The 16121-nt window shown below is 43.0% G+C and overlaps 1 protein-coding gene across 1 annotated transcript in view; it reads right to left on the bottom strand.

The window, feature by feature from the left end:
• LOC139273881 (NLR family CARD domain-containing protein 4-like) overlaps positions 1 to 16121 on the bottom strand; it is a 48521-nt gene that overhangs the window by 5281 nt on the left and 27119 nt on the right. Inside the window, 10 exon segments of the mRNA XM_070890957.1 lie at positions 587 to 644; positions 647 to 756; positions 1199 to 1282; positions 2296 to 2400; positions 2403 to 2456; positions 5705 to 5803; positions 6366 to 8211; positions 8213 to 8379; positions 12792 to 13051; positions 15477 to 15558. Coding sequence (XP_070747058.1) covers positions 587 to 644; positions 647 to 756; positions 1199 to 1282; positions 2296 to 2400; positions 2403 to 2456; positions 5705 to 5803; positions 6366 to 8211; positions 8213 to 8379; positions 12792 to 13051; positions 15477 to 15558 — 2865 coding nt within the window.

Raw genomic sequence — 16121 nt, 5'->3', positions numbered from 1 at the left:
CCGTGAACTTTTATCTTGTGCAGTAACTTTTATGTGGCACCTTATCGAATGCCTTCTGGAAATCCAAATACACCACATCCACTGGTTCCCCCTTATCCACCCTGCTCGTTACATCTTCAAAGAACTCCAGCAAATTTGTCAAACATGATTTCCCTTTCATAAAACCATGCTGACTCTGCTTGATTGAATTTTGGTTTTCCAAATGTCCTGCTACTGCTTCCTTAATAATGGACTCCAGCATTTTCCCAATGATAGATGTTAGGCTAACTGGACTATAGTTTCCTGCTTTCGGTCTGCCTCCTTTTTTAAATAGGGGCGTTCGTGAGGAATCTCACAATGTTAACGGATGTAAATTAAAAACTTCTAAAATATTAAATCCATCAACTTCAAAACATGTTCCAATTATTGGTGAATTGGAGTAAATTTTGACATGTGTGTTAATGAACTTCGTTGCACTTTTTTCAGTTAACAATAACTGTTATTTCGTTTCCCCTTGAAGGTTATCTTTTGATTCCGATTCCGATGCACAGCACTTTAGATCACGAAAGTTGGTCATGGGAGTTTGTGTCCTGCGTATTTAACTTACCCAGTAAGTCAAGGTCTAGGTCAGTCAGACTCCATTTCTGCAGTCCTAGTTTTGTTAAGCATTTGTTAAGCTTTTCAGCTGGATTACCAGTTTTCCAAGGCAACTGTTGACACTGTGCCCAAAAGGCAACAGCAGTACCTTTAAACTTGAGATAACTGTTAGCTGGTCAACTGCAGGAAGAAAAAAATAGTTTGATTGTGTTGCAAATATCCTATCTATAAAAGCTGTGCATGCGTCCACCATATTTCAGATGCCACACTTCAAACCATTAAACTACGGAATCTCAAAAGTATAACAAAGGAGAGAAAGAAAGCAAGAAAGGCAATGATTTCCTGCTTGCTTTCCTGACAAGGACAGGAGCCAAGAGACTTACAAGCAGCTGCCAATCTACAGAAATTTCTCCCCAATTGAGCTCAGGATAAATCTATTTTAACCACTTTCCCACATGAGGTATCTGAGCAAAGGCTTTAAAGAAACGGGTCACATTAAACATAGCTCCATCTGAATTTAGTATCCATGCTCCAATCACAGACTACCTGTGAGCAATGCCACAGGAGATCAGCCATCTCATTAGAAAGGTGATGAATTCATTGTCTTGCTTATCTAGTTCACTGACTGCATTGCATGCTTCCTGTGCTAGGTTATTTCCTGTTAAATCAAGTACTTTCAAGTTTTGTAAATTGTGGAGATTTTGAGCTGTAAATTAAAAGAAACAATGCAATAATTGAGACAGGCGGGATATCTTATTCAAAAGGGGAACTATTTATATTGCAGGGAGGTGGCTAAATGGTTCCCTGCCCAATTTTACTACACTGCTTACTGGAATTATGCCAGGGAGCAAACGTAATTCCAGAGGAAAGTTTGTCCTTCACTACCCAAGTTAACACGTGAAGTACGATCGTGGACCCGGCAGTGAGAATGCTGCTGCTGCTGCCCAACCAGAGTTAGAATCATTGAAGAATCCTAAAAATTTACAGCACGGAAGGAGGCCAATTCGGCCCATCATGTCCACGCCGGCCGACCAAGAGCTATCCAGCCTAATCCCACTTTCCAGCTCTTGGTCCGTAGCCCTGTTGGTTACAGCACTTTATAGAATCATAGAAATTTGCCAAGTTAAGGAAAGGAGGAAGGCATGAAAGGACAAAATTGGAGTGAAAGCCACAGCATCTCCTCCAAGCCAGTCTTCCTGGAATAAGTCATTTGGACGTATTGCTTGAATGTGGATATTCAAATATGAACAGAAATAGGATAATAAACACAATAAATAAAGGGGATAGAAACATAGAAACATAGAAACATAGAAAATAGGTGCAGGAGTAGGCCATTCGGCCCTTCTAGCCTGCACCGCCATTCAATGAGTTCATGGCTGAACATTCAACTTCAGTACCCCATTCCTGCTTTCTCGCCATACCCCTTGATCCCCCTAGCAGTAAGGACCTCATCTAACTCCTTTTTGAATATATTTAGTGAATTGGCCTCAACAACTTTCTGTGGTAGAGAATTCCACAGGTTCACCACTCTCTGGGTGAAGAAGTTCCTCCGCATCTCGGTCCTAAATGGCTTACCCCTTATCCTTAGACTGTGACCCCTGGTTCTGGACTTCCCCAACATTGGGAACATTCTTCCTGCATCTAACCTGTCTAACCCCGTCAGAATTTTATATGTTTCTATGAGGTCCCCTCTCATTCTTCTGAACTGGGATTATATACCAAGTATTGTGACGGCTCTTCCTGTCAGGCAACAGCTGGCCAGTTTAATTTCTTCGAGGCTGCAGATGCCACCACTTAATTCCTCGACAAGTTGCTCAATTGCACTGTCAGCTGGGCTAGATGGAACACTGAGAGACTGCTGAAGTTCTTCAGGCTTTCAGCTTATTTTAAAAAAAGAAAAGAAAATGGGAAATAAGGATCAACCTTTTACTTCCAACAGACATAAGACCACCATAAGAACTGTCTGTAATTCTGCACTGACTCTAATTTTTCAAATTTACTCATTCTGGTGTTATTCTTCAAGGACGACTGAGAATAAGGCACCTTCAATGCCTCCGTATAACCTATAAGCTCCTATTTTAACATAGGATGGGAGTAGTGCAGGTGAGGGCCAAGACGGAAGAGCAGGTTAAGATAGGATTACATAGGGCCTGAGTTTGATGAGGCCCAAGTTCCGCCCAAATACCGTCGAAAGGACTGCTAAGATCCTGACAGTACTTTGGGTGGAAGTTTCGTGAAAAAATGTGGGAAAAACCACCTGGTGGAAAAAATGGGCCCTGCCCATCGATTCTGGGCAGCAGTGGGCAGTAGGTCCCATTCTGGGCGGCAAATGGGATTCTCAACAAAGAAACATCGAGGATAGAGTTGGGCCCAGGGAGTGGGGGGGAACGGGAAAAATAAAACATTTTCAAAACAATTTAAAAAAACTACCAGAACTCCTTCAGAGGACCCCATCCACCTAAATCCCTGCAAAAGAAATAAAGAAAAATGCACTAACTTTTTCTTGCAGGTCATCATACCTACCGTTCAGGTAAGACCTGCCTCCACACGGCGGTCTCTTCTGCTGCTGGAGCAGAGGACCGCCCGGACCAATCTCGGGAGTGAGCGGGCGGGAGGACTTTTGTGGGCATTGCATGCTGGCGCAAGTCAGCGTGCGCTCGCCAGCGGTCTCTCCCCGCCGGCGTGAGGACTTCACCAAACTCGCTCAGAGGGGAGAGCGCCGAGAAAACAGCAAGACTGCCGAGTCGGCAGCAGCCTGCGGTAAGTTCACCAAATTTGGGCCCATAGGATATAAAGCATAGAAACAGGCCATTCGGTCCAACCAGTCCATGCCGGCTTCCTCCCGTCTTTTCTCATCTAACTCTATCAGCGTAATCCTCTATTCCCTTCTCTCTAATATGTTTGTCTATAATATTCGCTTCAACCACTCCCTGAAGTAGCAAGTTCCACATTATCATCACTCTCTGGGTAAAGATGTTTCTTCTGAATTCCCCATTTGATATTTTGATGACTGTCTTATATTGATGGCCTCTAGTTTTTCTCTTCCCCACAAGTGGAAACACTCTCTCTGTGTCTACTCTATCAAAACCTTTCATAATTTTAAAGACCTCGATTAGGTCACCCCTCAGCCTTATCTTTTATAGGAGCATAGAACAGGAGTACGTCATTTAGTCTCTCGAGTCTGTTCAGCCTTTCAATGAGATCATGGCTAATCTGCGACCTAACTTTATGTACCCACCTTTGCCCCATATCCCTTAATACCTTTGGTTAACAAAAATCTATCAATCTCTGATTTAAAATTAACAATGTCGTTTGGGTGTAGAAGTGTTTCTCAATTTCACTCCTGAAAGGTCTGGCTCCGATTTTTGGTCTATGCCCCCTAGTCCTAGATTCCCAACCAACGGCAGTAGTGTTTCTCTATCTACCCTATCTGTTCCCCTTAATATCACCATAACCTTCTAAATCTCAGGGAATACAGCCCTAATGTGTGTAATCTCTCCTTGTCACTTAACCATTGAAGTCTGGGTATCATTCTGGTAAACCTACACTGCACTCCCTCCAAGGCCCCTAAATCCTTCATAAGGTGTGGTGCCCTGAACTGCTCACAGTACTCCAAGTGTGGTCTACCCAGGGCTTTGAATAGCTGTCGGATAACTTCTACCACCTTGTATTCGAGTTCTCTGCATATAATGGCCAGCATTCCATTAGGCTTTTTGATTATTTTCTGTACCTGTTCATGACACTTTAATGATCTATGTACGGGGACCCCCGAGTGACCTTGGACCGCCACTATTTTTAGCTTTTCACCATTTAGAAAGTACCCTGTGTGTGATCGAAAGAACGTATTAACCCACTCTCTGCGTAGTCTGTGAGATAACACATGTTGGATTAAAAGTTCAAGCAGCTTTCTGATGAGCATGGATTGTAAATGGGGCACGAGATCAAAGCAGGTGCTGTCTCCACAGGAATGAAGATGCTCGAAGCTGTGAGTCATGCAGCCATAATCGATGTCTCAATTTGGTCAGGTGTGTTGTAATAATAAAATGCCTGGCAAGAATCGATTGCGGCAATAAACCAATTTCAGGAAGTTGAGTGGCTGGTTGTTTAGTTTACATTGTCATTACGTTATTATTTGTTTGCACTTTTGATGTACCATGATTTATTGATAGTATGCATGCAATGTAGGGTTGAAAGACCTGATTTTGTACAAGAGATGTGAGTGTTTTTGCAGCATACACTGAAAACGGAACGTGTGTGTCACAATAGCAGGGAGCATACACTGGAATTGGAGTGTATGTCTCAGTAACTTTCACACTGGTTTTTGTGTAGCATGAAGTTTAAATAAAGACCTGATCTTGCCATTACTACAACTGAGTGTGTGTGTAATCTGACGTTTAAAGCAACCTAACGAAAAAGAGCAAGAAAGCAGTCTACTGTTCTGTCCTTTTTAGGTGCAAAGTGGATGAACTCACTTTTGCCTACACTGAAATCCATTTTACAACGTTTTCCTCATTTACTTAATTTTTCAAGAGGAGACCCAACCTGTACATCCTTTATTGGTACCATCCTTGTAAATCGTTTTTTGCAACCTCTCCAGTACCTCTATATCCTTTTTCTAATATGGTGACCACAATTGTACACAGTACTCCAAGTGTGGTCTAACCAAGGTTTGATACAAGTTTAGCTGAACCTCACTACTTTTCAATACTATCCCTCTAGAAATAAACCCTAGTGCTTGGTTTGTTTTTATTATGGCCTAGCTAACCTAACACAGGTCTCAGTGGAGGCAAAGCTGTTGAACTGCAATATGAGTTGACAGCTATATTCTGAGAGTTTCTCAGTAAATTTACATCAGTATGGATGGAAATTCAGTAAGAAAATCCAAGTATTCAGAAGTAGTGCAGATATGGAAGGCTGATGAGGAAATGCTTTTGCATTAAGGCACGCACCGCAGAAGCTGGGACTGAGCCTGAGGTAAGAGTAAAGGCAGCACTGCTCTGGAGCTGGCTCCACTGTACTTAGCCTGTGAGTTTTGATGGCTCCTGCTGGGTTCAAGAAGTTAAAAGATGTTCCATTCCCTTTCACTTTGATTAGCACTGGGAACTATTTCTGATTAAGCAGGTGTGGCAATACCTATTTTTTTTAACATCTGTGTCATTCATTTTCACATTTTCTAGTACCAGCTTTTCAATGTTCTTCAAGCAATGCATCCCATCAATAAATCCTCCTGAAAGAGAAAGTGGGAAGAGTGAGAGTTCAGAAATATTTCCAATGGTGGGGAAACGTGCTCTAGTGCTGCTTCATATCTGATGCCTTTATTATGCTCAAATCACATCTAAAATGCACCAATTAGCAATTAATATCAAAAATCATGGAGTAACATCAAAGTTATAAATGTTCAATCAATTACTGCTACACTTTTCAGCCAGTTGTTTTACAATGATACTTGTATTGTCTGATATCTAGAAAACAACTTGCATAATAGATGCGTCTAAATGTTTTGCATCACTCAGTTATCAAGGGGATAAAATCACCCAGAGTTTCCGTTGCTGATTACTATCTGAATCCTGCTGGAAAGGGCTCATAAGTGGATACTGGGATAGGGAAGGATGCCCCATAGTTGCATGGCCTACTGACAATTGCCGTCTAAGTTCACGCATGAAGAATGGCCACTTGGGAAGGAACCAGAGCATTGCCAGCACTCATGGAACTACACCCAGGCATGTGTCAGCATCTTCGGGAGAGGAAGGGAGAAAATTGGAGCAACAATAATCTGCGTGCTGGCTTACCGTCCATCTGTTCTGTTTGGAGATCATTCAAGTGCAACGTCTTTAACTTGGACATCTTCACTATCTGCTGCTCATCTTCCTCGGTTAATGGTGTGGATTCAATGACCAGATCCTGAACATTGCATGCACAAGTATTCAGAATTTTGTGGAGTTTTTCTGTGACTCCTGCACTCTTGCTTATATATAGTATTAGAGACAAAGCAGAGCAGCAGATTTTCCCCATGCACTTTATCTCCTTTGGCTTCAAATCTGGAAAATCTCTCAAGGTGACTTGCAAGGTGTTAAAGGTCTGATTCCAGGGTGTTTCATAGAAGAGTTTGATGGCAGGCTCAGGTATTAGGGCCTGGGTTACAGGCTGCGTCTGATTTTCAGTCTCGGGTTTCTTCATTTCCTTTCCATTTGAAGAAGAAGCGTTTCCAGAAAACTGAAGCTGAATGAGATCCAAAGCTCTTAAACAGGTTGGCAAATGTTCAAAGAAGTAGAAGAGGTAATCTGGTATATAATGGGAATTGATGTGGAGTGTTTTCCCCTGAAGAAAGGCCTCGAGCTCCGTAGCTAGGACATACTCAGAACGACTTTCATAGACAAAGTTAAGGCCACATTCAACCAGAGTCTTCATGTTTATGAGTTTAAGCTGCTCCACTTCCTCTGAACTTTGCAGCTGTGTCTCTATATTCACGCTCTCCTGGTTCTCAACTAGAAACTGCAAATGTGTGCCGTGGTCCTTAACACCTGCAATATGCTTGATTACTTCAGCCGCTGCATCTATGGATGATCCACATGTGTATAGAAGTAGATTCTGGTATTTGAAGGTAATGTCTGAGATAGTATTTACTCTCTGTAAGTATACTTGCCCTTTGGAAACCTCGGTCATTGAGCTAGATGTCATCAGTTCATGTAATCGCCTGGCTGCTATGTACTCCTGAAACGATTTGTGGAAGAATCTGTAAATTGGCTTAAGTCTTTGGGCAGCATACTTATTCAGAAGGCCTGCAGCCAACAGCAGCCTTTCCTCCTTCTGAGACGACAAGTCTTCAATATTAAAATCAAACTTGGACTTAAAGATTCCATCCAAAGCTAAGTCTCCGCAATGCTTTATGCTCTCAATAATATGTTCTTCTGGCAAGTTTCTGGTTTTGTAGTGATTTTCATCGATCATTAGCCTGTGCAAGGTATGGAATAGCGCTGTTTGTGTCTTTGGAATGAAGTCATCGTCTCCCATTCGAATGGCACAGGCGATCACCACAAAGAGTGGAGTCTTCATCATTTCCTTCATAATGCTCGATTGCTCAAGTTGGGTCAACAAACTTTTGGCCAAGGATTCCTCCAGTACATTTTCAATCAGCATTTGAGCACTGCTGTAACTCAGGTCTCCTACTTTCACTAAGAGATCGGCGTAGCTTCGAACCTGGCTCAGGGATTCGGTCCGTGTTGTTAAAACCACCATGTGCTTGTACTGGCCATTCTTTGTGAACAGCCTGGCAGTCTCAGGGTGGTCCTGGGGCCTAAACTCATCAAAACCATCCAAGCAGAAGAGCACATTTCGTTCCAGGCTCTCTATGGTTTTCATGAACGTCAAACTATCACGGCTGTATGGTTCTCGAAGCAACTGTTCACAGATGCTTTCATACAGTTCCTTCTGCATACTCCTGAGGCTAACAAAGAAAACCAATTGAAAACGATTGAGTGCAGGGTGTTTCCCAGAAGCCCAGAGAGATGCAATTCTCTTCAGAAGAGTTGTTTTGCCTTTGCCAGCTTCGCCTTCGATCACTGTGAGGTTCTTCAGGTCACCCAGAAGGTCCTGGAACATTAGTTGGCCTATCGTGCAGTTGTTTGTGTTTTTTTTCCCAAAACATAGCTTCAGAGAATGTGGTTTCTAAATCGAAAATGATGTCTATTTCCTCACCAAGGGGATGAAACTTTTGAAAAGCTGAAGATAGATAAAGGTTCCTTAAATCTTCTGCAATCATTTCAATGTCCTTTTCTGCGCTTTTTTTGATTTTAGTTATTTTACCTTCGTAGACAAAATAGAAAAGATGAATGAAAGTTTGACTTACTGTGCAGGTAGTTGGAGCACATTATACCACAATAAGGGAACAATTACTCGGTTTCTATATGTATGACACTGTACATACATTCATGAAGATTGCTTCCTGTCAATAGTTGTGGCAAAGTAAAAACGAATGTATATCCGGTTTCACTAGAAACACTGTCCAAGCAAATTTGCATGAATGCATTTATAATATCAGTACACATACCAATTCTTCTTCCTAAATCGTCAGATGGATGTTAGTATTACAGATGATAAGGAAATAGCTTGAATTTGGAGGTGCAGATTTTCCATATAAGGGAAGATTAGGCAGGGAGGATCACATGCCTGAAATGGTGTAGGGGCAGGAAGATAACCCATTGCAGGAGATTGTCTGGAGACTACTGGATAGGTCGAAGTGGAACCAGGTAAGGCCAGTCCCAGCCATCTGGACAATGGAGGAGAGGCATTGTCAGAGGATGGTGTGGTCAACCATGTCAAAGGCTGCAGACATGTCAAGAAGGATGATGGATAATGCACCATGGATGTCATTTATGACTTTGATTAGGGCCATTTCAGTGATGTGGAAAGGACAGAAACCTGATTGGAGTTGCGGGGAAGATGGGCGTGGATTTGTTACGGAGGTGGAGGTAAGTAGTTTTTATGATGGAGAGGATGTGGAATCAGAAACTCAGCTCAGAGTCAAATAGGACACAGAGATTGCGAAGAGTATGGCAAATGCACTGGATATAACGTAGCCAGTTGTTGTACTGGGGGAATAATGGGGATGAGAGATGATCTGAAATTTAGTGAGGTTGAAGGCATTAAAAGCTGAGGCCAGGCAGTATGGACAAGGTCAAAGAAAGGAAAGATTGGAATTTGAGAGCATGGAGGAGTAAGGGAGTAGTTTCTACCATAAGAGGAGAAAAATAAATTTGGTCTTTCTGGATGTATAGAAAGAGGGTGATCTGAGATCTCCGAGATCTCGAGGTCCTGTGTGATAATGAGATTGTGCGGAGTGAAGAGGACAAAAAATTCACCAAAGGTAGAGGAAGGGGAATTATAATGAAGGTTAACATCACCGAAATAAGAAGTTGCTCACTGCAGAGACTGAGCGAGGACATGAGAGAGGATAATTCAGTCAGAAAAATAACAGGGCTTAGGCAAATGATAGATGAGGAGAATTTTAAAGTAGAGGTAGGCAGGACTGTAAAGAATGATATGCTCAAATGTGGATTAAGAGGTGGGGAAGAATAAGGGATTAGGCCAAACTGGGATTTTAAGATGATAGCCATGCCACTGTCATGACGATTTGGGTGACGAATATGGCAAAATGAGAAAACGGGAGTTGGGGGCAAGGGGGGTGGTGGGGTATATGAGGGTGAGGAATTTCCATCGATATGCAAGGCCTAAGGTGTTGACACACTCCTCCACAGTGAGGTTGTGGATAGGGGACTCATAAACTAGGAAGCAGAAATTTTGAAAGGAAACAGGTGGTGGTGTATCTGAGGTAACAGAGAGGATGAGATAGAAAATAAGGCTTGGGGTTAAGGGAGGTGAAAAAACAACAGAGGTTGAAGAGGAGAGGATTACAGCGAGACAGGGGGAGCAAAGTACAGAGGTGGGAGACTGTAGGCATGGGGCAACAGCCAGTTTGTACATGTGGGTGAAACCAGAGCAAATAAGTTACATTGAAACACAACAGAAAATAACAGAGCAGAAACAATATCAACAGTGAAGAAAACTAAATATAACAGGATGTTGGAGATGTGGTGGATAAGTGGAAATAAAAATTTCTTGGGAACTTATTTTCACCTATTTTCACCTTGAAGTAAGAAGAAATAGAGTCTATTGGGACAGGCGAAGAACTTGAATTTAGATGATCAGAGTCTCGAGGGTATTCTGTCAGGTGACAAGAGGTTGATTCCTGAGCTGAAGGGGAAGTCATGTTTGACAAAGTTGCTGGAATTCTTTGAGGATGTTAAGAACAGGGTGGATAAAGGAGAACCAGTGGATATGGTGTATTTGGACTTCCAGAAGGCATTTGACAAGGTGCCACATAAAAGGTTACTGCATAAGATAAAAGTTCATGGGGTTGGGGGTAATATATTAGCATGGATAGAGGATTGGCTAACTAACAGAAAACAGAGAGTCGGGATAAATGGTTCATTCTCTGGTTGGTGACCAGTAACTAGTGGGGTGCCGCAGGGATCAGTGCTGGGACCCCAACTATTTACAATCTATATTAACGACTTGGAAGAAGGGACTGAGTGTAATGTAGCCAAGTTTGTTGATGATACAAAGATGGGAGGAAAAGCAATGTGTGAGGAGGACACAAAAAATCTGCAAAAGGATAGACAGCCTGAGTGAGTGGGCAAAAGTTGGCAGATGGAGTATAATCTTGGAAAGTGTGAGGTCATGCACTTTGGCAGAAAAAAATCAAAGAGCAAGTTATTATTTAAATGGAGAAAGATTGCAAAAGTGCTGCAGTACAGTGGGACCTGGGGATACTTGTGCATGAAACACAAAAGGATAGTATGCAGGTACAGCAAATGATCAGGAAGGCCAATGGAATCTTGGCCTTTATTGCAAAGGAAATGGAGTATAAAAGCAGGGAAGTCTTGCTACAGCTATACAGGGTATTGGTGAGGCCACATCTGGAATACTTCATGCAGTTTTAGTTTCCATATTTACGAAAGGATATACTTGCTTTGGAGATAATTCAGAGAAGGTTCATTATGTTGATTCTGGAGATGAGGAGGTTGACTTATGAGGAAAGGTTGAGTAGGTTGGGCCTCTACTCATTGGAATTCAGAAGAATGAGAGGTGATCTTATTGAAACGTATAAGATTATGAGGGGGTTTGGCAAGGTGGATGCAGAGAGGATGTTTCCACTGATGGAGGAGACTAGAACTAGAGGGCATGATCTTAGAATAAGGGGCCACCCATTTAAAACAGAGATGAGGAGAAATTTCTTCTCTCAGAGGGTTGTAAATCGGTGGAATTCGCTGCCTCAGAGTGCTGTGGAAACTGGGACATTAAATAAATTTAAGACAGAAATAAACAGTTTCTTAAACGATAAGAGAATAAGAGGTTATGGGGAGCGGGCAGGGAAGTGGAGCTGAGTCCATGATCAGATATGATCTTATTGAATGGCGGAGCAGGCTCGAGGGGCCATATGGCCTACTCCTGTTCCTATTTCTTATGTTCTTAAGGGGTTGTCTTATGATGAAAGGTTGGGCCTATACTCGGAGTTTAGAAGAATGAGAGGTGATCTTATTGAAACGTCTAAGATTCTGAGGGGGCTCGACAAGAAAGATGCAGAGAGGATGTTTCCCCTCATGGGGGAATCTAGAACTAGGGGCATAGTTTCAGAATAAGGGGTCGCCCATTTAAAACAGAAATGAGGAGGTATTTCTTCTCTCAGAGGGTCGTGAATCTTTGGAATGCTCTACCCCAAAGAGCTGTGGAAGCTGAGTCATTGAATATATTTAAGTTGGAGATAGGCAGTCTTTTGAATGATAAGGGAGTCAAGGATTATGGGGAGCAGGCAGGGAAGTGGAGTTGAGGCCAACATCAGATCAGCCACGATCTTATTGAACGGCGGAGCAGGCTCGAGGGGCCAAATGGTCTACCCCTGCTCCTATTTCTTGCGTTCTTATGTGGCAACCCAGAGGATAACAATGGAGTGGTAATCCAGGAAAATGCCAATGGGGTTGAAGACCGAAGACATCAGAAAAGTCTAAATTGGAAAAGTACTCTGAGGCTGGCTGATGGGATTATGTTCGAAAGGTAGATATGATATCGGCAAATGGAAATGAATGGTCAGCGAGCGAAAATTACAGGAGATCGATACCATTGGTCAAGATGCTCCACATTGAGCCCTCCAGTAATAATCAAATGTACAGGCAAGCGCAGCATTCATTATAGCAGTGACCAGCCACCTTTGTCCCCATAATGACCTTTGACCTCTGGCAACACTCATGCTGCCTCATGGTGGGAATTAGAACGAGCAGCAAGCCAAATTAAAAACCCAGTAGATTGTTTGAAGAGGATTTTTATGATAACTTTTGTGATTATAAGATAAAGCTTTCTGCTGAGCAGAGATGTTTATAGGAATGGGAAAGACAGAGGCCACAGAACTCTCTTTGGAGTTGAAGTGACAGGAGTGGGAGAGGGAACGGCTGTTGTCAGTATGGGAATCAGCCGCTGGAAGGAAAATCAAACCAGTTAAGTAAATTAAAGTCCAAAATACTGGGGCTAGAAAAGAAGTAAAATAGATAAACAGAAAAAATAACTGGTAGGAACCTAAAATACTAATAGTTATAAAAATATTAGAGCTGAAATTTGGGAAAAATTACTGCTCATTTTTACGTGTTGAAGCTGCTCTCACTCACTTGTCCATTTCAGGTCCTCAAAGAGATATTGGTCATAGCACTTGAGGTGGTCCAAAAAGAGGTTGCATGCAGCTGTCCCCTTGTTCTCGATATACCCAAGAATCAACCTGGCTTTCTCCTGAGACAGCACTGTCCCCAGAATCAGATCTTTCTCTTCGATGTTCAGAACTCCTTTCCTGTAAAGTTCATCAACCACCTGGTTGATTATCTGTCCTCCCATTTGTTGGACTAGTTCAGAATGATTTCTCGAATGAAATCCACTGAAAAATGATTGACAAGGATAAGCATGAGGTTTGAGAGGATCCAGATAAATGGACGGTTGGGTTATTTATCGGTGGTGGGTGGTATCATTTGTGACAATAGCTATTACAGTCAAAAGACGTTTGATATATTCAGCATGATCTTATAGAAATTGCTAATAACTACTTTTGTCAGGCTGAATCTCTCGTTCAGTGTGAACATTTACTATAGACATGCATCCATTGCTGTCGCCAGCATTTCAGTAAAGCATAAGGGGGTCTTAGTAGATAGCTCTTTCAAAGAGCCGGCAAAGGCATGGTGGGCCGAAAGCCCGCTTGCATAGTGGAGAGTGTGTAAAAAGTTTAGAACCATGTTCTCTTGAAGGAAGATGTTGGGGCTGAAATACAACAGGGCTGAAGTACTGCGGCGGCTCCACCAGTCTCCCGCTATTACTCCAATGGAACCTTCAAAGTACCGGCAAAACTGCGTGGGAGTCATGGCAGGAGACTGGTGAAATGCCTGCAGAATTTCAGTTCTGTTGTCCTTCCAAACTTGGGTTGTGTGTGTTAAGCGCAGTGTTAGCTGTATGATACTAGGGTGACATGCAGGTGGTTACAGATCTGTTGCTGGTGGTGGGACAATTTGAGATGATGAATTGAGTATTGCACAAAACGTGCACAGAATTAAGTGTGTTTTTTTTCTGTTGTGTATCACTATCGAGTACTGACCACTATATATAAGTCTATGACAACACTGTTATCGACAACATAAATGTGTTACATATAAAGTTGCTACCCAACAGTCTAATAGCAATTTATGAAAAGCCTTTAAATGTTGTTGAAATGCCCCATCAGAATCCTCCCCCTGGAGGGGAGGAGGCCCAATGAAGGGATTCCAGGCAGGTAGGCTGCATAGGAGGCGCTCTATGTCCAAAACGGCAATTAGGTTCCTACGACCCCCATTAACATATTAATGGGGCGTACTACCTGAAGAAGGCAGGTGCTTTTGGTGGCCAGCGTTAGGCCCTTTTCAAAATGGTGCCGGCCATATCTCCGGGGCTAACGGGGTAGTAAGGTTACCGACCCCATTTAAATACTAATTTGGGGCAGCCATGTCATGGTATGCAAGATGTTAAATGGGGATCCAGAGTTTCTAGCCTGTGGAAAATGTATGGAAGGTCTGGGAAAGGACATAGGCTAGAAATGTCCTCAGAGTAGCATAGTGGTTATGTAACTGAACAAGTAATCTATGTCCCTGGACTAATTATCCAGAGAACGCTAGTTCAAATCCCAACACTGCAGTTTGAGAATTTTGAATTCAGTTTAAAGAACCTGGAAATAAAAAAAACTAGTATCAGCAAAAGTGACCATGAAGCTGTTGGATTGTCGTTAAAACCCAACTGGTTCACAAAATTTCCTCTGGGGTAGATATCCTGCCATTCTTTCCTGGTCTGGCCTATATGTGACTTCAGTCCCACACCAACAAGGCTGACTTTTACCGGCCCTCTGAGGTGGCCTAGCAAGACTCTCAGTTGCATCAATCGCTACATAGAGTAACACCACATTAGCAACGTGCTACAAAGGCAGTAGAGCGCTTGCTTTGGGAGTCTCGTGTCTGCCATGCGAACGATGTGGCCTGCCCAGCGGAGCTGATCAAGTGTGGTCAATGCTTCAATGCTGGGGATGTTGGCTTGGTTGAGGACGCTAATGTTGGTGCGTCTGTCCTCCCAGGGGATTTGTAGGCATCGTTGGTGGTATTTCTCCAGCGACTTGAGGTGCCTACTGTACATGGTCCATGTCTCTGAGCCACACAGGAGGGCGGATATTACTACAGCCCTGTAGACCATGAGCTTGGTGGCAGTTTTGAGGGCTTGATCTTCAAACACTCTTTTCCTCAGGCGGCCGAAGGCTGCACTGACGCACTGGAGGCAGTGTTGAATCTTGTCGTCAATGTCTGCTCTTGTTGATAAGAGGCTTCCAAGGTATGGGAAATGGACAATGTTGTCCAGATGCTGCATGCCAGACACGAGACTCCAAAAGCAAGCGTTCTACTCGGAACTCCTTCACGGCAAACGAGCCAAAGGTGGGCAAAGGAAACATTACAGGGACACCCTCAAAGCCTCCCTGAAAAAGTGCAACATCCCTAGGAGTCCCTGGCCAAAGACCGCCCTAAGTGGAGCAAGTGCATCTGGGAGGGCGCTGAGCACTTCGAGTCTCATCGCCGAGAGCATGCAGAAATCAAGCGCAGGCAGCGGAAAGAGCGTGCGGCAAATCTGTCCCACCCACCCCTTCCCTCAACGACGATCTATCCCACCTGTGACAGGGACTGTGGTTCTCGTACTGGACTGTTCAGCTATCTAAGGACTCATTTTAAGAGTGGAAGCAAGTCTTCCTCAATTTCGAGGGACTGCCTATGATGATGGGATGACAACAGGAGCAACTTTACCACACGGACTGCCGCGATTCAAGAAGGCCCACCACCACCTTCTCTGGGCAACTAGAGATGGGCAATAAATTGTCAGCACTGCCTACATCCCGAGAATGAACAAATAACAATGAATGGTTATTGTAGGCAGAGCTCCTATTTTTAAAGAATGTTTTCCTGTGGCTCTACTAAGATACGTGAATGCCTGACAAACCGGATTGTTTTATGCTTCCTCAGAAGCACTGTTTCTGCTTTCAGGTCACAGTGCGTCATTAACAGGAGGCAACACCAAAAAACTCATCTGCTAATCCTGAGACCCTTTGAGAAGATCACCCTGAACATAAAATACAATGAACATATAGAGGGAATGAGGAAGGTTAAAAACATGAGCTTCCCACCAGCTAAGAGCTCATATCATACCAACAATCCTGCTTATAGATACTTACTGGTGTCACATAGTCACTGAACAACTACTGATGATTTGAAGAAGCCATGATAGAAGATAAGATCTGAAATATAAGACAATAAATATATTTATAAGCAGCACAATGTAACTTGTTATAAACTAACCATCAGGTGCACATGATCATCAGTTTCATTGTTGAATTCTCAATAACAAGCTTCACTAGGCTCCCTGGATTGCTCAGTTGGTGAGTGCACTGCTGA

The sequence above is a fragment of the Pristiophorus japonicus genome, chromosome 9 (assembly GCF_044704955.1).
Source record: "Pristiophorus japonicus isolate sPriJap1 chromosome 9, sPriJap1.hap1, whole genome shotgun sequence".
NCBI classification, from domain to species: domain Eukaryota; kingdom Metazoa; phylum Chordata; class Chondrichthyes; family Pristiophoridae; genus Pristiophorus; species Pristiophorus japonicus.
Note: the sequence above shows the minus strand (reverse complement) of the source record. Positions and strands in the feature narration are given on the sequence as shown.